This window comes from Arachis hypogaea, chromosome 13 (genome assembly GCF_003086295.3).
Source record: "Arachis hypogaea cultivar Tifrunner chromosome 13, arahy.Tifrunner.gnm2.J5K5, whole genome shotgun sequence".
Taxonomy (NCBI): domain Eukaryota; kingdom Viridiplantae; phylum Streptophyta; class Magnoliopsida; order Fabales; family Fabaceae; genus Arachis; species Arachis hypogaea.
The window spans coordinates 142,816,618-142,837,436 of record NC_092048.1 but is presented as its reverse complement, the minus strand read 5'-3'; the positions used below and the strand labels follow the sequence as shown (position 1 = coordinate 142,837,436).

The 20,819-nt window shown below is 34.1% G+C and overlaps 5 protein-coding genes across 5 annotated transcripts; 3 read left to right on the top strand and 2 right to left on the bottom strand.

The window, feature by feature from the left end:
* Positions 1-264: 264 nt before the first annotated feature.
* LOC112792481 (oxoglutarate-dependent flavonoid 7-O-demethylase 1) lies at positions 265-2,477 on the top strand. The gene is made up of 4 exons (XM_025835739.3): positions 265-1,064; positions 1,152-1,399; positions 1,468-1,792; positions 2,060-2,477. The coding sequence occupies exons 1-4, from the start codon at positions 828-830 to the stop codon at positions 2,315-2,317; spliced, it is 1,068 nt and encodes a 355-aa protein (XP_025691524.1). The 5' UTR covers positions 265-827; the 3' UTR covers positions 2,318-2,477.
* A 139-nt stretch (positions 2,478-2,616) lies between these two features.
* LOC112792478 (IAA-alanine resistance protein 1) lies at positions 2,617-7,992 on the top strand. Its single transcript, XM_025835735.3, has 11 exons — positions 2,617-3,216; positions 3,397-3,480; positions 3,606-3,655; positions 3,974-4,025; positions 4,834-4,950; positions 5,063-5,307; positions 5,832-5,984; positions 6,069-6,176; positions 6,766-6,867; positions 7,327-7,371; positions 7,453-7,992. Exons 1-11 carry the CDS (start codon positions 2,916-2,918, stop codon positions 7,606-7,608), a joined length of 1,413 nt encoding a protein of 470 aa, XP_025691520.1. The 5' UTR covers positions 2,617-2,915; the 3' UTR covers positions 7,609-7,992.
* Positions 7,993-8,261: 269 nt separating this feature from the next.
* Positions 8,262-10,089, bottom strand: LOC112792483 (uncharacterized). Its single transcript, XM_025835741.3, has 3 exons — positions 9,523-10,089; positions 9,234-9,446; positions 8,262-8,687 (listed from the first exon to the last, which is right to left on the bottom strand). The coding sequence occupies exons 1-3, from the start codon at positions 9,553-9,555 to the stop codon at positions 8,421-8,423; spliced, it is 513 nt and encodes a 170-aa protein (XP_025691526.1). The 5' UTR covers positions 9,556-10,089; the 3' UTR covers positions 8,262-8,420.
* A 92-nt stretch (positions 10,090-10,181) lies between these two features.
* On the top strand, positions 10,182-12,450 carry LOC112792479 (putative clathrin assembly protein At1g25240). The gene has a single exon (XM_025835736.3). The coding sequence runs from the start codon at positions 11,065-11,067 to the stop codon at positions 12,169-12,171; it is 1,107 nt and encodes a 368-aa protein (XP_025691521.1). The 5' UTR covers positions 10,182-11,064; the 3' UTR covers positions 12,172-12,450.
* A 1,487-nt stretch (positions 12,451-13,937) lies between these two features.
* LOC112792482 (protein BASIC PENTACYSTEINE2) lies at positions 13,938-16,055 on the bottom strand. Its single transcript, XM_025835740.3, has 2 exons — positions 15,822-16,055; positions 13,938-15,094 (listed from the first exon to the last, which is right to left on the bottom strand). Exon 2 carries the CDS (start codon positions 15,087-15,089, stop codon positions 14,262-14,264), a length of 828 nt encoding a protein of 275 aa, XP_025691525.1. The 5' UTR covers positions 15,090-15,094; positions 15,822-16,055; the 3' UTR covers positions 13,938-14,261.
* Positions 16,056-20,819: the final 4,764 nt, after the last annotated feature.

Genomic DNA, 20,819 nt, shown 5'->3' with positions numbered 1-20,819 from the left:
ACTCTTAAATATTACTGATTAACTGCTAATTAATAATAATAAATTCTACTAACTCTCTAATAATGTTTTTATTCTTAAGCTTAATTTGATAAATTTTATCTTTTATAAATAGTTTATTAAAATTGATTTTAAAAGATAATATTTCAAAAGACACTTATATTTAAAAAATTCAAACTAAAAGTATAAACACAGGTAACAACAATAATTAATAAAAAAATTTTAATATTTATTATTATATAATATATAGGATTATATTCGGAGCTCGAGAGTTGAGTCTCATTAAGCAGAAGGGGTAATCCCCTCTTTCAATTTTTTTCTATAGATTATATACAAAATTTTAATATAGTTTTTCCCTTTAAATTTTTATTTTATCCTTTTTTTTTTGCAAAATAAATTTTAATTCCTTCCTAAAATTTAACTTAGCTCTATTTTATAATATACTAGATTTTTTAATTTTTATTTACATAAACTTGATTTGTTAAAACTACAAACATAAATACATAATTTTTTTATTAACCACTTGTGATTATCAAAAATACCAACATTTCTTCAAAAACATTTCCAAATCAAATCCAAATGTCATCATAGTTTCTTTGTGTACAATTGCTTTTTTTTTTTTTTTGTAAAGATAGATCCAGGCAAAGACAGCATACCTTATTTGGAGGGTTCATGAATAAAATTCATGTTTTATTTTCTGTCTTTTAGGATTTTGGTTTGTTGTGCTAGTAAAACCGTAACCACCACAATTATTTTTGGTGCAAATATTAGAAGGATTCCTGATAATGAAGGGAGAGAAGAAGTAGAAGAAGATTGTTTGACTTGAAAGAATGGAAGCAACATCTATTCTTGTGCCTTGTGTGCAAGAGCTAGCAAAAGAGCCATTGACCACTGTTCCACATCAATATATTCGTCCAGATCAAGACCCTCCGCTATTATCTACCACCATTAGTGAGCCTTTGCCTCAAGTTCCAGTGATTGACCTCTCCAAATTGTTGTCCCAAGATCTCAAGCAATCTGAGCTGCAGAAACTGCTTCATGCCTGCAAAGAATGGGGCTTCTTTCAGGTTCTCCTGTTAGTCCTATTAGTACTTGTTGAGTATGATTTCTTTTTTAAGTTTTGATGCTAGCAACTTTGTTCTTATTGGCAACAGTTGGTTAATCATGGAGTGAGCACTTCATTGGTGAAAAATGTGAAAACTGGTGCTAAACAATTCTTTGATCTTCCAATGGAAGACAAGAACAAGTTTTGGCAGACTGAAGGAGATATACAGGGATTTGGTCAGTCCTTTGTTGTATCTAAGGCACAGAAACTAGATTGGGCAGATAGATTTTACATGATCACACTCCCATCTCACATCAGGAAACCCCATTTGTTCCCCAATATCCCCCTCCCATTCAGGTCAGTTAGTTAGCATTTAGATTTTGAGTCTATAATATGGTGATTTCATAAGTTTGGTTTGAATGCAGAGATGATTTAGACACATATTCTGCAGAACTGGAAAACCTTTCCATCCAAATCCTGGAGCTTATGGCAAATGCTCTTGCAATAGACCCCAAGGAAATTAAAGAGCCATTTAAGGAAGGTACACAAACAATGAGGATCAATTATTATCCTCCATGCCCTCAACCAGAACTTGTGATTGGCCTGAGCACTCATTCTGATGCTGGTGGCATCACAATCCTACTCCAAGTTGATGATGTAGAAGGCCTTCAAATAAGAAAAGATGGCATGTGGATTCCTGTTATGCCACTCCCTGATGCGTTCATCATCAACATTGGAGACACTTTAGAGGTACTTGACCAACAATACTCACAACTTTAATGTCTAAGCCCCACTTGACTGTTGAATCAGTCCATGTGATACTACTGAATTAGTAGTTAGCTAGCAACATTGAAAAGGACATCTTTCATTGGATATTGCAATAGTTTATCTATCACAATTCACAAGTCATAATAGAACTCACATGAGTGAGTTTGATAGCTTATTTAGAATGAGTACATGTTACACAAAGTGGATTATATTGTGACGATTTTGATGCTTGCTAACATGGTTTTGCAGATGATAACTAACGGGATTTTCCAGAGCGTTGAGCATCGAGCAACAGTTAATTCAAAGAAGGAGAGGATGTCTATAGCTACCTTTTACAGCCCTAACAGGGGGGCAATGATAGCTCCGGCGCCAAGCCTTGTTACCACAGAAAGACCAGTGCAGTTTAAGTGTATGAGTGTAATGGAATACTTTAGATGGTACTTGTCACGACAACTTGGTGGGAAATCACACCTTGATGAACTCAGGATACACCATGAAAATCATTAAAACATGTCAGGCTAGGAGTTGATTAGCCTCCATCTCTTGTATACATATATAAATTCACTCCTCTCTTGTAACAACTCATAACAGGAGCCTGTTTCTCTAACTCAATTCTTAATTCTCTTCTCTCTGATAAGTAATAACCATGTTCTGCAGATCATACTCATTTTTGTGTTCTCTTTTATGTAATTACCAATGACTTTACTTTTGTTTTGTAAAAAAATATATATATAAAAAAAAGAAGAATATTTTAATATCTTTGTGTAGTCTAAAATTTTGTTTGAAGTATGAAAAATAAATAATAATCTAACACTTTCATTGATTAAGTTTTGAGAATGATAATGAATATGATTATTGGAGTCCAAAATTGACTATTAGTCGTACGGCTGCACCGCACTCACTCAACTCGAGTTCAAGTAGCCTGGATATATTAAATTTCAGTGAGAAAATGAAAAATTGAAAATAATGAAGGTACAAGTTATGTTAGGTGAAAAATGGATGTAATAACGTTCGGGATCATAGTGGGAATAATCGTGCTGTTTCTAATAATCGTTTGCTACATCACCATAGAAGGCACCTGCAAATCACGCTCCTAATCCTTCTCATGGCATTGCTTCACTCATTACTCTTTGCGGCTCTCACTCTTCTCTTTTCTTTGGATCTGGCTACTGCGCATCAGCATCACCCTCACTCCCATTCTTCCGCCTCCTTCTGTACCCATGGCCATGACCATGACCATGCTCATCATAACCACAAGCTTCCCGAGGAGTTGGCGGAGGAGGAAGATATGAAGCTTTATGGCTTTGGGTATCCTCATGACCATGGCCATGATCATGGCCGTCATCATCATCATCATGGGCATCTGCACCACCACCATATTGAGGTCACAGAGCTATCTGGTTTAGGTACTCCATCTGTTTGTGAATATGCCCAGTTGACCATTCTATGTCTTAATCTATCGCTTTTTCTGTTTTTATGTTTTATCTGCTGCAAATTCAGCTCTTTTCTGTTGATTCACACATTCAATTCAACTCTTCTGTAACTGGCTCTTCTCTTTTCTTCTTTATTTGTAATTTTGATGTTAGGCCTTTGGTTGAATGCGCTGGGCTGTTCATTTCTCGTGAGCATGGCTTCCCTTGTCTGCCTCATTATCCTCCCTTTAATCTTTTGTAAGTAATTTATCTCTCATTCTATATTGTGGATCATACAATCCAAATTGATCTTTTCAAACATCATAAAGGGACTATTTAGGTTGCGCAAAACTGAACTTTTCTGGGTTACTCTCCTGTTTCAGTGCAAGGGAAACCATCCAAGGCCGTTGTTGATTCTTTGGCTTTATTCGGGGTTAGGTTTCTTCGACCTCCTTTATTTGCCTTCGGCACCTTGAATGCTTCTTTTGATTGCTTTTCATTCACACTGTTTATTTCATCTGTTATTTTCCGTAAAAGTATTTATGAATAAGTTCAAACCATGTCCTGTAATTCATTACTCACTTTACATGGACAATCTAGTTTTGAATTTGATATAAGCTAGACCAGATTGACAAAGAAAGTTACTAAGTAATTATCTATCAACAACATAGTAATATCTTCCTTTTTCTTTTTTTTTTTTCTTTGATTCACATTTCTTTCCCTTTGTTCTCATTGATCATGCCTATTGCAGGCGGGAGCTATGTTGGGGGATGCCTTTCTTCACCAGTTACCGCACGCATTTGGTATGAAATGCTACACAACCTGTCTTCAATATAGCTGATGCCTGAATTTTCACAAAATAAGTTTACTCATTAGGCAAATTCACTGCTCCTTTGAAAATACATTCTTAAAAACTCCATTCAGCACCCCCACCCTCCAATTGAAAATTTAGAAGAAAAAGGAGGAAAATGCTTGAAATAAATATTTGCTTTCACTATGAATGTGTCTCTTAACTTCATTTAATTTTGGTGCTTAAGCAATATTTTAATGCTTTTATGTGTGTTTAAATCTTATAATTGCTAGTATTCCATTATCTGATATCATTGAGGGAACTTATGTTTCTCTCTCTAGCATATGTGGTGTGTATATCTCTTTCTTCCTTTATTATTATTTTTTTTTTGAACTGGTGATGACCCTTCAGCATTGATAGTTTCCAAGTTTGGTTAATAATGTTATGAAAGTGTAAAAATTCTGAAGCTTGTTAATCAATCCTTGAATGAAACATGTATGAAGTGTTTAGTATGGGAAGACAGAGGGATTAAAAAGCAGGGTAGGGGCAAATGCAACATGCATGGCTTGGAAAAAGGGTATAGGTTATAAATTTTCTGTGCACTGCAATCTAGAAGCCACTTTCCATCTCTGATTTGGTTGAGACTGGGCAGCATTGCTGTGTTGTTGACAGAGAACATTTCCTCTTTTTCCTTCTTTTCCTATTTTTGTATGGAGGATAGCTCCTCCTTTTCCTAGTTTCACTGTGTCTCTCTTTTTTTCTTTTTTCTAATTATATTTCTCTTCCTTTTTCGTACCTAATATGATTCTCTTTTACTGTAGGTGGTGAACACTCCCATTCTCATGGGGATCATGATCATGATGATAGTTCTAGCCATGGCCATGGACATGGACATGCACATTCTATAGCTGATCTTTCTACAGGAATGTCCATCCTAGGTTGGTAATGATATGTTTGATCTTTCCACCTTGCAAAGATATGTAGCATATTTGGCTTCCTTTTCTTATGGTACATCACATATTTTTTCTTATATGTTTGCAATTCTTGCAGCTGGAATTGCACTCTTTCTTCTTGTGGAGAAAGTAGTGAGATATGTTGAAGAAAACTCTGGAGGAGCTAGTTCATGGACACATGGACACCACCACCATAATCACAACAGTAAGAAAAAGTTGAAGGATGATAGCAACTCAAATACAAAAGAAGAGAAATTTCTAGATGAAGGAAAAGATTCCAAACAGGTATCCAATGACTTGAAAGAAGATAATCCAGCTCAATCTGAATCATCACTAAGAAAGGTAAGATGATTATTTACAAATTGTTGATTCAATTTCAGAATGAGTAAGCCTGGTTTTCAAAATAAATTGTGCATACAATGATACAAAGTATACAACTAAATAGTTAACGTGGTCATACTTTTGTTATCACATCATAAGTTAATATTAGGAGCAAAAATCGAATACAAACTTTTTTATCACAATATGGTTTCTTACTATACATAATTTTCCCTTCATAAGTCAAAGTTATTAAGTGTAGAGTGCATTTGATAGGTTAGAGAAGACTATACTTATATAGATAGAATGTCCCTAGTAGACAACATATGTAGTAACAATGGACTAGATTGAGATCTCTAGTAGTTTTTGGGCTGGCTTTGCATTTTAATCTTGAAAATATAGTTAAAAATTTAGTAACATTAGATAGTTGCTAATATTATTTGTAGTCCAGTGTAAAGTGAACTCTTAGACAGATTCTTTAACTTGAATGGAATATGGGAAGTGGTGAGACAAGTTTGTCGTATATATGACATATCCTTGTATTACAGAGAACTGGTGGCAAAGCAACCAAAGGCAAAGGCGACAATGTCAAGGCTAGTGCTGTAGGTAGCTCCACAACCAAATCCTCAGATGTTAAGGAACCCATTAGACAACCATCAAGTCTTGTGTTTGGCTATCTCAATCTGTTCTCTGATGGAGTTGTAAGCTATTTTTACCTTTTATTGAATATTTGAATTTAAATGAAGGCTTTCAATGTATTCATACTGACTGTGTTAATATCGCAGCATAATTTCACCGATGGAATGGCACTAGGAAGTGCATTCTTGCTTTATGGATCTGTTGGCGGTTGGTCTAGAACTCTGTTTTTGCTTGCACATGAGCTTCCTCAAGAGGTTCAAATCCGTCCTTATTCTATATCATGCATAGTACTACGCCTATTTGCAGAACATTTTGCTACAGCATCCTGTTTATTCAGGCATGACACAAATGGCAACAGATATTTCTTAAAGGCGCCAAACTTTTGTTTGTGTAATACATAGCATCATTTTCAATAGAGATTGAGTAACATATATGCATGCTGTTGGAACTTTGATCTATCTGGTTGCCATATCTTAAGTAGCCTTCCTCAATAGTTCGTTCTGAGAAATATAAGTTGTTCATTGGGTGGTATGATTTCCATATTGGATAAGCAAAGCTGCTGCATGCGATCACTTTTGTGACATTTTGGGTCTCAGCATGTAATTTGAAAAGAATATACATACTAGACAGTCAGAATTTTCGCCTTAATGAGATAAATTTGTCCTTAGCCTTTTGATGAAAAAATGGGTTCCACCATCTCTTACGATTGAATGTTTACAGTGATTTTTGTCAAAGATTCTAATATCTTTTTTGGCTATAATATCACTTGTCATCATGTACCTTGCATTAGTATGGTCTGTTTCTGGTCAAATATCTAATGTTATTTGTTTCCCTTACAAACAGGTTGGTGATTTTGGCATTCTAATAAGATCTGGTTTCAGCATACCAAAAGCTTTGTTCTTCAACTTTCTATCAGCACTTGTAGCACTTGCAGGAACTGCATTGGTGAGTGCTGCCTTCACCAAATACAGTCTGTTGTTTAGTGGATCCAGAAATTGAAGATATAAAACGCAAACATGTAAACAAAAATAGGAATGTGAATAATGACAATCCAGTCTTCAAAAATATTTTTTGGCGGTTAAATAGAAAGACAATCAACTATTGCATGTTTTGGAAAGAGCAAACAGTTCAATCATTTTTGCTTACCAAACTAAAATGACATAATGATTGAAAAGAGGGAATATTATACTGCCTTAGATTCCTGTGTGGTAACAAGGTCATTATTATCCAAATGTTCTACCGAAACAATTGTATGTGTCACATCTACTTTCATTTCCATGTCCCCATACCCTAAACAGAGGTAGGGCATGTCATGCTCTCAGCTTTTTAGATTTACCACCATTAATGGTTGTGTGTCCAAGAGTGAACACAAAATGGAATAGTAAATCACTGTTATGGATGCAGGCTCTTCTCTGGGGGAAAGATCCTGGACAGTCATCTCTGATTGAGGTGAGGGATTGTCCATAATAAATCTATTGGTTGATTCTAAAGTTGATTTTGGCAATGACATATCTGTCTACCTTTTGATAGGGATTTACAGCAGGTGGATTTATATATATTGCAATAGCTGGTGTGCTTGCAGAAATGAATAACAATGGGAAAACAACATTGAGAAGTACAGCAGTCCAAATTATCTCGCTGGCAATGGGAATGGCTGTTGCCCTTGTTATTTCCCTTGTAGAATGAATGAGGAATTTAAATTATCATTTATTCTTGATGTGCCAATTATTTTCAGAAAAGGTATATGCAAAACTGTGTCTAGAAATGATTTTCATTATTCTCTGCTAAAATGGTGGACCCGGAAAAGCTTGTAGGAGGAACTGGAAGAAAATGATAGATCAAACAGAATGGTCAGGGCTTATGCTTGAAATGATTCCTTTCTCCCCAGCTGAGTGAAGCCTTGTATAGTAGAGATGCTCCTTTAATGATACTAGCCGTAGCACAAGCTCTTTGTCTTTGTCAGATTATGTTAGCTTGTACATTCTTCTTTTTCTTTCTTTTGAGCTGTATAGCAGTCAAAATGCTTTCCTCTTTCTTATACACGTGAGTTAAAACGTTGGGTTTGTCTTATTTATATTTCTTTTTATATCTTTTATTAGTTGATTTCCTTCCTATTAAAATTGAACTGAACCTGGCTGTGACCTCGTGGTCCATCACTATTTCGGCAAACTTTTTGGATGCAGATTTAGATTTTGGAATATCGCTTAGAGCATTTATACTAACATCCAATCACCAGGTGCCAAGCAATGGAAAAATTTTAAGCTCATAAAATATTGATTTAGTCTTTATAATTGACATAAGGTATAATAGTGTCTGGATTTAGTGAAACACACGAGATATATAATGAGTAGTATGCGGTAACTATGCTTCTCCTCTTGTTCTATTTGATTGAAGATGTGCTAAACCAACATGAAATCAAAATGCATTATGATTACATAGAATGTGGTGATGGAACTTCCTCTTTCTATCTTCCCTTAAAATTTATTAAAAAAAAAAAATTAAGGCTCAAATTTGTCCAACTGCTGAAGCATTTCAAAGATGGCAATATTCTGGTGTGAGGGGAGGGGAGGAGGTGTTGGCATTCTGATTAATGGAGTCATTACAAGGTCTCCTCCATGTGTGAGGGTGTGGTGCCTCTTTCGGACTCCTCGAGCACGAGGCTCTGTATCCATGGTAGCCACTCTTCCTCCTTCCACTGTGGCTTCAGATATCTCTACTCTCTTCCTTAAGCTTTCTGCATGTCTTTTATCATGCACGCCACCATCCTGCCAAAGCCATTTATAACATCCACAACATATTTTGTGAATTAAGTTTTAATAAATATTTACCTTTAGAAGTAGTCCATAAGACAATAGAAAAGAGTAGCTTGATAAACAGCAAGATCACTAGATGATGAGCAATATATTATATATGACTGTAGCAGAATTTGTCTTGAGGCAATATGAATAGTCATGTCCATTTCATATACAGTATTCTATGTTCTATATGAATTTACAGTACCATAAAAATACAAAATTCACCCACCACACCAAACACCAATAATTGATTGAGGAGAGAGAGAGAGAGAGAGAGAGAGAGAGAGAGAGAGAGAAATATAGAGGGTGTAAGTCCAAAAACATGATTGGATCTCTACATTGCTCAAGATATGATGTGTTGAGTGAAATGGTACTGCAAAACTGGCAGAACCATATACAAGTTAAATTCATAGTCCTCCTTGGTGAAAGAGAACATTATACTTAATTTGTTGTTCATGCAAACGCCATATATAACATAAGAAAACATGTAATGCAGATAATGAATACGTTGCTTACGTTGTTATTGATAACGGATGACTCGGGCATTGGGCATTTGACTGGACGATCTTCATCTGTAGGCTCCATGGGGTGTTCCACTGGAAAGAAATCTGTGTTGTTCTCATTATTACTATGCTGATGATGATGATGCACTTCCATTATGAAGGCCCTTCCTTGACCTTGTTGAGTTATTGCACTGCTCCCACCATTCTCATCTCCCTCCTTTTCATCCTGACAATAATGCAATACACAACAAATTAAAGCTTCTTACTCTCATGCAGCTACTTATATAGTAAGAGGGACTTACAAGAATGAAATGATCCGCGCATGAAAATCCCATGAACCTGTAAGTTCATGCCAGAAGCACTGCTCTCACTTTAATTTAGTGTTGTGTATGTGTAGAGAGAGAAAAAAGAAAGAGGAAAAGAGAGGGGACAGTCAGCAGCATAAAAAGGAGTATAGAGAGAGAGAGAGAGAGAGTAGTGACACACAGTGCAAATTAAAGCACAATAGAATGGTATTTCACCCAAGTTATGAATATTTTAACCCCAAAAGGGTTCAAATACGATTTTGCGCTTTTCCTTTTATTATTGGCTTTCTTAGCTTCTTCTGCTTTGCTTTGTTGAAAATGTAAGCATCAATCTCTTTCTAGAGAGAGGGGGGGATTTTGTGCTTGCTTGCTGCTACACCCAACACACAAGACATTCCATCATCGTAAAGAGCCGAAAGCAACAAACATAGCGTCATTCTTGCTATCACTTTAGTCTTCATTCTCACTTTTGAATGCCCCCTACTACTACTACGTTTATATCGATGCATATATAACATGCTTTTTGTAGGATCGGAATGGGATTGGTATCATTTGTTCTAGTTTCAATGTTATTGCCATTTGCAACTCTAATTCTCAGATATCGAGGACGACAAAGGTGCACTTGGTGGGGAAAGCCTACATCATTTGCATTCGCCTTCGCTACTAACTTTACAACTCTGCTTTATGTTCTATATTGCTTAATTTTAGGTTATATATACTAATGTCTCATATTAATTAAATTGCAAATCAACAAATCAGACATTACTGAATAACATATGTTGGAAAATGGGACAGTAGTAGACACAAAAAGCAAAGTTGGCACCACAGTCCACTAACTATATGAATAGGAGGCTTGTTAGAACTTAATTCTGAATTAATAGCCGAAAAATTAAGTGTTAGCAATATTAAATACCACATACATATATGTTCTGTTTTCATTTTTCAAACTGCCGAAAATAGTACCAATTATTGATGAATGATTTTCCATGCATCCAAATATTGCCTTTTAAAGGGCGACAGAGGCAAGCAATTCAGCAAGAGGCCAATTTCTATTAGTGATTAAATTAATCTATATTTAGTTGTTAATTATGATAGCAACAAACTCACTCCATAAAACGACAACTCATCACATTAACAAAAGAAAGAAAGAAATAACCAAAGCGTGTTTCTGGCTGACACATCATTACAAGCTGCAAACTACCAAATTCCACCACATGAAACTCCAAAATACACGTTTATTACAACCATCGTGAATGGCACAAACCCACTTCCAACAAAACATTCTAGACAACAGCAAGAACAAGAACAAGGAGGAAGAACAACCTTTCTTCTTCTTCTTCTTCGTTGTTGTTGTTGTTGTTGTTGTTTGCTTGTTGCCGCCAATATCCACGTGCCCAAACGGTAATTTCAAAACCGTATCGGCCAATTATAAACATACGCTAACCGTAATAACGGAACATTCAAGGAAGAAAAAACCTTAACAAATAAAAAGAGAAAGGAACAAGCAATCACGAAGAGGAGGAGGGAAAAGAAAAAAAAATGAGGCTATGGCAAAAGGCAACGGGGGCTATCAAAGATAAGAAAAGTATATGGACCGCTAAATTGATGCATAACGGTCCATATCAAAATCCTATCTTTGAAGCGGTGGTCATCAAGGCTACAAGCCATGATGAGCACTGCATCGATTGTAAGAACGTCCAGAGAGTCTTTCAATGGCTCCGAACGTCCCCGTTGCACCTGAAGCCCCTGCTCTTCGCCTTGTCCTTTCGAATGGAGAAGACGAAGAACTGGGTGGTTGCCATCAAGGGCCTCATGCTCATGCATGGCGTCTTCTGCACCAACATTGCTGCGGTGCAGAAGATGGGAAGGTTACCTTTCGATTTTTCAAACTTCTCCGATGGATACCTGCACCCTTCAAAAGCTTGGGGATTCAACTCCTTCGTGCGTGCCTATTTCAATTACTTGGACCAAAGGTCAGCGTTCGTTTCCTCCGAATTCAAGAGGGTGAGCATGAAGAACAACAAGAAGGATGGTCTTGAGGTTGAGGAGACGTTGATGGAGGAGCTTAAAATGTTGCAGAATTTTCAAGCGCTGATTGACTCGCTCCTTCACATAAAGCCTCGGAACGAGAGCATGAAGCAGAATGCACTGATCCTTGAAGCCATGGATTGCGTGATAGTTGAGATATTCGACGTTTACAGCAAGTTCTGTAAGAGAATGGCGAATGTGTTGATGAGAATCTACGACGTTGGTGGGAGAGAAGAGGCTGCCGTGGCTCTCAAGGTTCTTCAGAAAGCGTCGTCCCAAGGCGAGGATCTGTCTTGCTACTTCAAGTTCTGTAAGGTGATTGGTGTCCTCAACGCCTCTCAGTGCCCCAAGATTGAAAGAATCTCCGATGAAGACATCGAGGATCTTGAAAGAATCATAAGCAGCGGAGACAACATGGCCATTGTGCTGAGCGACAGTTGCATGGAGAAAGAGTTGAAAACGGTGATCACAGAGCAGTGGGAGGTGTTTGATGATGTTGATGATTATTCTTCATCATGGCAAAACAAGAACCCTTTCTTGGATTCATCATATGACTACAGCCTCGTATGTCAACCTCCTCCTCCACCTCAAGTTCTTCCTGATCTAATTAGTTTCTAGAGAGGATATCATCATCATCATCATAATCAATTAAGCGTACCTGCTTAAAATAAATGTAATGGCTCTCCCACCATTTTGAAATTAGACCTTATCCATTACATGTTATGAAACACGATATCTGTTTTATCAATCTCCGATCCTCATTTGCAGAGGAATTTTTGAATCCCACCTATTCAGTTTATTAGGAGAGTTTTAAAAATCTCTATGTACAACTGTCTTTTCTTTTCTTATGATTAGATAGATATTCACCAGCATGTATGTTAACCTTGTCGTCTTCAACATTTTCCTTCACTCATGCATTCATTTTTGCATCGCATTAAAACCATGTACTACCACCATTCATTCCAAATCCAAGGTTAAAAGATAAATTAGAAGCTAAATCCCACTAACCTTGACCAGCTTTACATGTGGGTTAAGTTACTCATTTTTTAAAAGAAAGCAGAGGATCCCCAATGGAGCAAGGCTAGTGCTATCAACTTTTTTCCACTTTTGCAAGAGGTTCATTTGCTTCTTTGATTAAGATTTTTTTTTCCCAGCAAAATTACAAAAAGCATCAGCATAAAATTTATGTCAGCTGATTATTAGATGACTGGTAAATCGTTATAAACCAACCTTTTTCAGTAAACATCAATCAACTTTTTTTAAAATTATTTTGTTTATATTAAATTTTATGCTATAAATTATAAACCTAAATTTTAAATAACTAATATTGACTAAGTAAATATTAATTACTTATACTTTCTCTTACAATTATCGAAAATTATATACATCCATTGCCACCAACAACTTTTACGCTCAGGTTCCATTTGACTATTTGGGCAGTGACATTATGTATTTAGCATTTCATATCTACAATATGTAGCATCCCCATCTCTTCCTTTTAGTATGTTATAATAAAATTCGCAAGCTATTTTTGTACGCTCTAAGAATTTATATGGCACTGACACACACATCGTTAATTAATACTAATAATACTCATACACCTCTAACAAAATTGACAAAACCAAGATGACATACAAACTACAAAGTCCAAATTTTCTTACCTTAATTTATGCCAAGCAGGATAAAGTTGTAATACTATCGACAGGTTCCTAATTAAAGAATCCATCCATATTTTGTCAGCATTCCATTAAGAGTTGCCAATTAACAAAACATCAGAATCAGAATCAGATTCATATTAACATTAAGAAAAAATTATTTTTAGTTGATAAGCTCTTGCCAGTTCGTTGCACCAAACAAAACTGCTTAGTTATTCACAACAACAATAGTGATTAAACCTTAAACGTACCAAGGCCAAATTCCTATTTTCGACAATATCACAATCCTGTACGGCTGTACTAATAATAAGAGCCAGCAAAACATATGGAGTCGTTACATTGCATTGACAGCTAAAAATCACTGGGATTGAATCATGTCTACCTTGTACTGATTTTTTCATCTCATTCTGCTACAACACAGAGGCATGGAATATTTGGCGGATTATACACTCACTAAAGATTAAACTTTCACTTGAGATTATACATCATAGATGTAAGATCTAAAGATCCGAAAAAGGAAAAGCATGTTGTGCTAGAACTCTAACCGAGATAAAAGAAGTCTAAATGGGGTACACGTCTCAAGCAGTTAAGTGAAAGTATTGCTATCAAGATCCTATGCAACTACAAAACTGATTGGTTAAATAAAAAAAGCACAATCAGCATATGATTAATGAACCTTTAGGACAAACTAAATATGAAACTATAATTCATTGTTAATAGTAACAAATCTAAAACAAAGATCATAACATTAGTCAACAACTTGAGCAAATACAATTAAAATGTGAATGAGTATTACCCAAAAATAGTCAATCTAGTAAAAGATCATCTACATAAATGTTAATGCCATACCAACATAGCCATCCCTTGTCACATAAGAAGAAGATGGTAAAAGAACAAAAGAAATGGAATGTTCAAATTTCAGGTAGAAGTACCATACCAAGACATTCTTAGATAACTGAGAACAAATAACTCAACATCTGTGTGAAATAACTCAACACAGGTGTTATATACAAGTTAAACAGACCAGAGGTCATGGGTCTCAGAAGCACCTAACTACCTGATAGTGACAAATTTGTTGGTGCCATGTCTAGCCCAGTGATTCCTCAGGTCAATTGGGTTACCAAAATTATAGCCTTCGGCTGCTAGTTTCTCTAATACCTTCTTAAAAGCACCCTGGCTCATTTTCCGTCCAGCTATCCTTGCCCCACGTCGTTTCATGCTCATTGGCAATGGATATGTCGACACATTTGTAGTACAACAAGCAGACTGCCATCCTCCACATCCCCAGCGATAACACTGCTGCGGAGTCCCGGTACATGAACAAACTGGAATGGGTAAACTGGAAATATCCATATCAATTCCATTTATTACAAACTCAATTGTCTTCATGGGCTTCGATCTTTGGACAGGAGCATTGCTGTTATCCTTCGGCTTCCTTGGTTTCTTCGCTTTTGGAGTTGTTGAGGCAACCCTACCCTGCCGTTTCCTTGGTTGGACTCCTTCCTTTTGCACTGTTTCTTCAACTATATCAGCCTTCTCATCTCTTGATGTATCAGGTGGCTGTGTAATTTGGGTTGGGGCGGCTGAAGTTTCCGGAAGAACAGGATAATTGGGATTGGTAGGCTGCATATTGAAAAACCTATCTCGCTGGCTTATCCAACTATCCCTCACATAGTTGATTGGCATTTGTGCTTCGGAAACTACACAGTCTCGAGGGTGAAAGGTTCCATTTGTATTAACTAACATAGTTGGATCACGACCAGGCATAAATGGTTTTGTGTCACGATCTGTCATACCAGGCATGAGCTGCAGGCCAAGATGCCCTCCTTTGAAGGGTTCATAGTATCCCCAATTGGTCATGTTCAACATATCATCATCCATGACAACTACACAAAGAGGAAAGAAACAAAAAGATCATGAAGTTTCAAAACTATGTCTTTTGCTTCTTTTTTCAGTGTACATCATTAAAGCCTTAGCATACCACCATTACACGGAAACATAAACTGGAAGCACTTTTCAAAGTCCATGAGCTGAACCTCAGAAAATAAATCGACACCAACAAGCACAGAGAGGGGGAAAAACAAAAGCAATGGACCCAAATAGATCTTGCCTTCTAAGTGGAACACCCACACAATTTGGTTCGACAAAATATTGAAACTCTCCGACATTATCAAAGCTAAATTACCAAATCACGCTCAGACAATCTAGATTTAGCATTTCCGAGTGAAGAACTCGGGAACTTGCTCGATTTTGAATCACCACAAAGATGAAAACTCACGATCTGAAGGTCCCTGTGGTCCCTACATTTTCCCGAGAACAAAACAGAACACACACAAAAGCATAGCATCTGGCGCAGATCCCCAATTCCCATTTGAGCTAACCAACAATCAGAACTAGGGTTCCAAAATTGTGAGAACTTGAATAGGAGATCTAGCTTATAACGGCAAAGAAAATCCAAAATACTAAAAAGGAAAATTCATATAACAGAATATTTATAAGGATGCAAAAAGGAATGAGAGGGTTCGACGGTTGATGAAGGACCCCATCTATCTATTCAAATTTTAAAGGAGAGAGAGAGAGAGAGAGAGAAGAGAGAGGAGAGAGAAAACTTACTTGGTGGGTGCAAACGGCTCTTTAGGGTTTGGCCCTTGCTGGAGAGAGAAAGATGAGAGAGACAGAAATCTGAAAGAGAGAGAAAGAGAAAGAGAAAGAGAAAGAGAGAGGAGAGAGAGAGAGTGCGAAGAGAGGAAAGAGAATCACCAAACTAAAACAATCTGAACGTGAACGAGAGAGAGAGAGAGAGAGAAATCGGATCTAAAAAATAGGGTTCCCGATGGCCACTATATTATGTTAAATTTAATTTATAATAAATATAAATATAAAATAATATTATATGTAAGGTGAAAACTCAGGTGAAGTCGACTTCCATGAAGTTGATAATTCAGAGCTGTTAAATTAAAATTTAGTCAAATCAATTAAATCATCTAACGACTCTTAAATATCAATTTCAAATAAAGTTAACTACACCCACTTATATGTAATTTTTTTATACAATTTTTTATTTATTTTTTATTTTTAGTATTAAAAATAAGTAATAAATTTTTCATATCATTAAAAATATGTACAAAACTAGTGTTCACAAAAATAATATAAATATTATTTTCTTAATTTTTATACACATAAAAAAGTTTAAATAAAACTTTGTTATACACACTATATCTCTATGTATCTTTTTAATTTAAATGCTATTAATATTTGCTGAGATCCTTTTACTAAATATAACACAATTTATAGCATACCTAATTTTCTATATCTAATATAAGATCTAATTTCAAAAAGTTTTTTTATATAAAGCGGAAAATGTTTCATTTTATATTCTTCTTGAAAACTACAAGGGAAGCTCTTTTTCAATGCCATTCTTTACGGGTTGCCATATGAAGCTGACCTGCATGTGTAATAAATATATACTAAGTTACTAACATTCTTTGGAGTCTCATCCAATTATGTAAGTAGGGCGGGGATTTGTTAATTCTATTTTTAGTTTGAGAGTAATAAATTCTAATATTTAGATAATTAGATAATTAAAATTAATTATTAATTTTTTAAAAATAATTATTTATATTTCGTTTATTTAATAGATCTACTAAGATATTTTTTTAAAATTTTAACTTTAATATTATATTGATTACAATTTATTAGATAAAATTTATCTATTTTCTTGTCTAACATATTAAGGACTACAATGATAATAACAACAACGATAAAATACAACAATAGCAAAAACATTAACAGCGCAATAGAGTAACAGCAATAGCAATAACAAGGACGACAATAACATATACAACGTTCGACAGAAATGACTGAATTAACATGAAATAAAGTTTTTTTTATATTATTGTTTGTTTAAATTTTAACTAATTTCGATTTATTTGTAAATTAATTGAGATTCATTTGATGTTGCTGTTAAGTATTGACAAAATTTTTTATTTTAAAAAAAATTAATTCATTTTTTAGTTTAATTCATGTTCATTTGGTTTCATTTCACTTAAATTTGCTGAACTTATTTATATGTAATTGTTTATTAATTAGTTTTTGTTCAAATCTGAACTAATTTTGATTCATTTGTGAATTAATTAAGATTCACCTAGGTAGCATTTGTTGTAAGATATTGAGATAGAGACTAAGAAACTGAGTCTCAATATCATGTTTGTTGGTTCAGATACTGGTACTAAAATTTCTGTCTCTGTCCCCAAAATTTTTAGAGATGAAAACTAAAACTTTAATAACATTTTATACCTAAAATACCTTCAGTTCAATTAATTAATTCCAATTTACCCTTTATACAAATTAAATTAGAATTTCATTCTGTTTCAATTTCGGTCTCCCACTTTGCACCAAATAAAATACTGAGATTTATTTCAATTTCTGTCTCTTAGTCTCTGTCTCTCCACCAAGCACTACCTTAATGCTGCTATTAAGTATAGACTAAATTTTTTATTCCTTAAGAAATCTCGGTTCATTTTTTAGTTTAATTTAGGTTCATTTAGTTTTCGTTTCACTTGAATTTCTCCTCCTCATCTTTTGCTTCTTCTTCCCTTTCATTTTTTTTTCATCTTTTCTTTTTTATTTTATTTTTTTAAAATTCTTCTTGATTTACTCTCTTGAGAGGAATAAAACAAAAAAAAAAGAGAAGAAAATATCAAACAAAAAAAGAATAATAAATGACTGCAATAACATAAAAAATAAGAGGAGAAGAAGAAACAAAAACAAAACGCAGCAACAACATCACCAATAGAAGAAGGAGGAGGAGGCGCGCAAAAAACAAACGCAAAGTGAAACGGAGTTTTGTTTGCATTAGTGAAGCGAATATGTACACACTACGTATAATGACGTAGTTTTTGTTGAATTTAGGCCAACTTAGTTGGACTTAATTACCAAAAATGTTTGGATATATAGCAGCTCTCTAACTTAATCAAATAAATGAAACTATAATTTTAGATAATTTCGACAGTAGATAATCAGAATTTTAGAAAATCAGTATAATATTTTTAACAACACATAAAAATATTATGTTGAGATATTAATAAACTAAAATGAGTAACAATTTTGTTAATTTTAATATACTGAGTAAAATATTTTACACAATCATTTAATTATATTCATTCTTTTTTATGATAATTCACACGTTCAATTTAAAAAGTAATAATTATTTTTATTGATGCTTCGTTACATAATTAAATGTACATGTAAAACTGTTTTACACTGAATTATTTTACATTAATATTATATCAAAATTAAATTCTAACATTTTTCTTAAATTATGTTTCTAATATCATATCAGTAATCTAGTTTTTTAATTATAATTCAACATTTTAACTATAAAAAGGAAAAATGAAATTAAAAAAAAGGTTGAAAATTTAACTTGATATTAAAATTGATATGTCATATAATATTTATTAAGTGATTGCTATAGTGACTAAAAAATGGTGTCTAACTTATCAAAATACGTTAAAAATTAATATTTAATTTAATAACTAATTTTTAAATATTTAAATTTTACTATAAAAAATAAGTTACGAACAAATTAAATACCAAATAATGACACTATATAATTAGCCTATTAATAAAAAAAAAACATTTCTATTGAACATTATATATAAATGAATGGATATAGATTATTGTTGTTGTCGTTAATATTGTTGTTACTTTTATTATTGTTCTTGACGTTATTGTTGTTTATACTATTTTAATATTAATGTTATTGTAATGGTTTTATGGTAACTAAAGAGTAAATGATGATCAGGTTTTAAAGATTTTGATTTTGGACTAATTAATTTTTGAAAAAAAATATTAATTTAGTCCTCAACGATAATAAACGGTGGATACGTTATATTTTTTTATTAATGTATTACGTAAAATTTAACAGTGATGTTTATATGTACGTTAACTATTGTGTAACGTGTCTATTTATAAAAATTGTTATGTAGATAATAACATTTAGAGTGAAACTTCATCCATTTTAGATAAATTCGTGATAGATAGAGAACAGTTGATAAATGTTATGTGAAAACTCAAAAGAGAATGAATGCTTTATTATCCAAAATTACATCATTTCTATGCTCATGTATGTGACACCAATTGAACACGCACTGTTATAGATAACGAATGGGCAATTCTGTTTTATTTTGCACTATCCATATTTCACAAAAAAAAAAAACATCTCAAGTTTAATAAAAAAAAAATAGAATTGTAAGCAGTTACCTTTTTATTTAGGGTATCCGTTGTAATAAGCGGTGAAGGGATTCTTTGTCCACCTTTTATGCGAACGAATCGCGCGGGAGGGGAGTAGGTAAGGGCTGGTCGACGGCATGATTGGGTGCAGCACAGTGGGTGCCATCCAAAGATCCCTTCATGACGAAGTTGATGTCATCTTTGGCGGCTCCTTGCTGAGGCAAATGAGTTGCAGCGCCGGTTCAACAACGAAGTCAGGCGATGCGACAACGCGAAGAAGGATTGGTTGGTTTCCTTCGTGGGGTTGTGGCCATCATCGTCTGCGTGAGAAGATTGGGGTCATTGCTGCAACGAGCGAATGATCAGCAACAATTGTAGGGCGACGCGACAATGTGACTGGAGCGGGAGAGGAAGACGGTAGCATGAACGACGTGAGTGGGAGTGGGAGGAGAAAGTGGGGTGTGCAGTTATTTTTTTTTTATATGGCGAGTAATTGTGAAAAATCAAAATAGGGTTAGGTTTGGATAATATTGTGGGGTGTTTTTTTTTGTGTTATTGGACTTTTTGTTGGAGTCTACATTGTAATTGATAGAGTTGGCCGGTATCTTAATTGGTTATTTAACAAAGTTGTTAGTAAAATATATTAAATTGAATGAGATATAAGATAATAATTTAAAAAAAAGTTAATGATTGATTTTAATGAATTTATTAATCTAATCGATACAAGAAAAATGTTGAGTACCGGCAGAATAACAAAAATAATCTGCCAGTAATTATATTACCGGTAGATTTATCGTCGAATATAATCTGACGATATAATTTTGGCTAGTAACAATTTACTGTCAAATTCTACGGTGAATTCTTTGCCTGCAAAAAAACACTATTTTATTTCTTACGGTAGAGTAGTTAACGCTGCCTAAATGTTGCTTTTCTTTAAAATTCTTTTACATCAAAAAATTCTGACAAAAAATTTGATGCTAATTTTGGCGCAAATAAAAATAGTTTTCGTGTTTCTATTTGTTGTCAAATTTAAGTATAGAATTTTAAATTTGACAGTAATTAATTTAAAGAATGGATTATCGTTTGTAATTATCAAAAAATTCGTTAGTAATGTCTATTATTAAATCTAATAGTATTTTATGTTTTTTTGTAGTAAACGAATACAATGTTCTATCTTAAAAAAAAAACATATTACTTTCAAATACTTAATTAACTTTTCTTATTTGACACACAATAAAAAATTAGGAGATAAATGTGGGTGGAGAAATTTAATAGAATTTATTGTTTTGTACTAAGTTACTAGCAACCTAGTTAGTTAATAATATTTAAAAATATTAATTAAAAATATGTTGTTGAATTATTAGATTAAAATAATTAGAT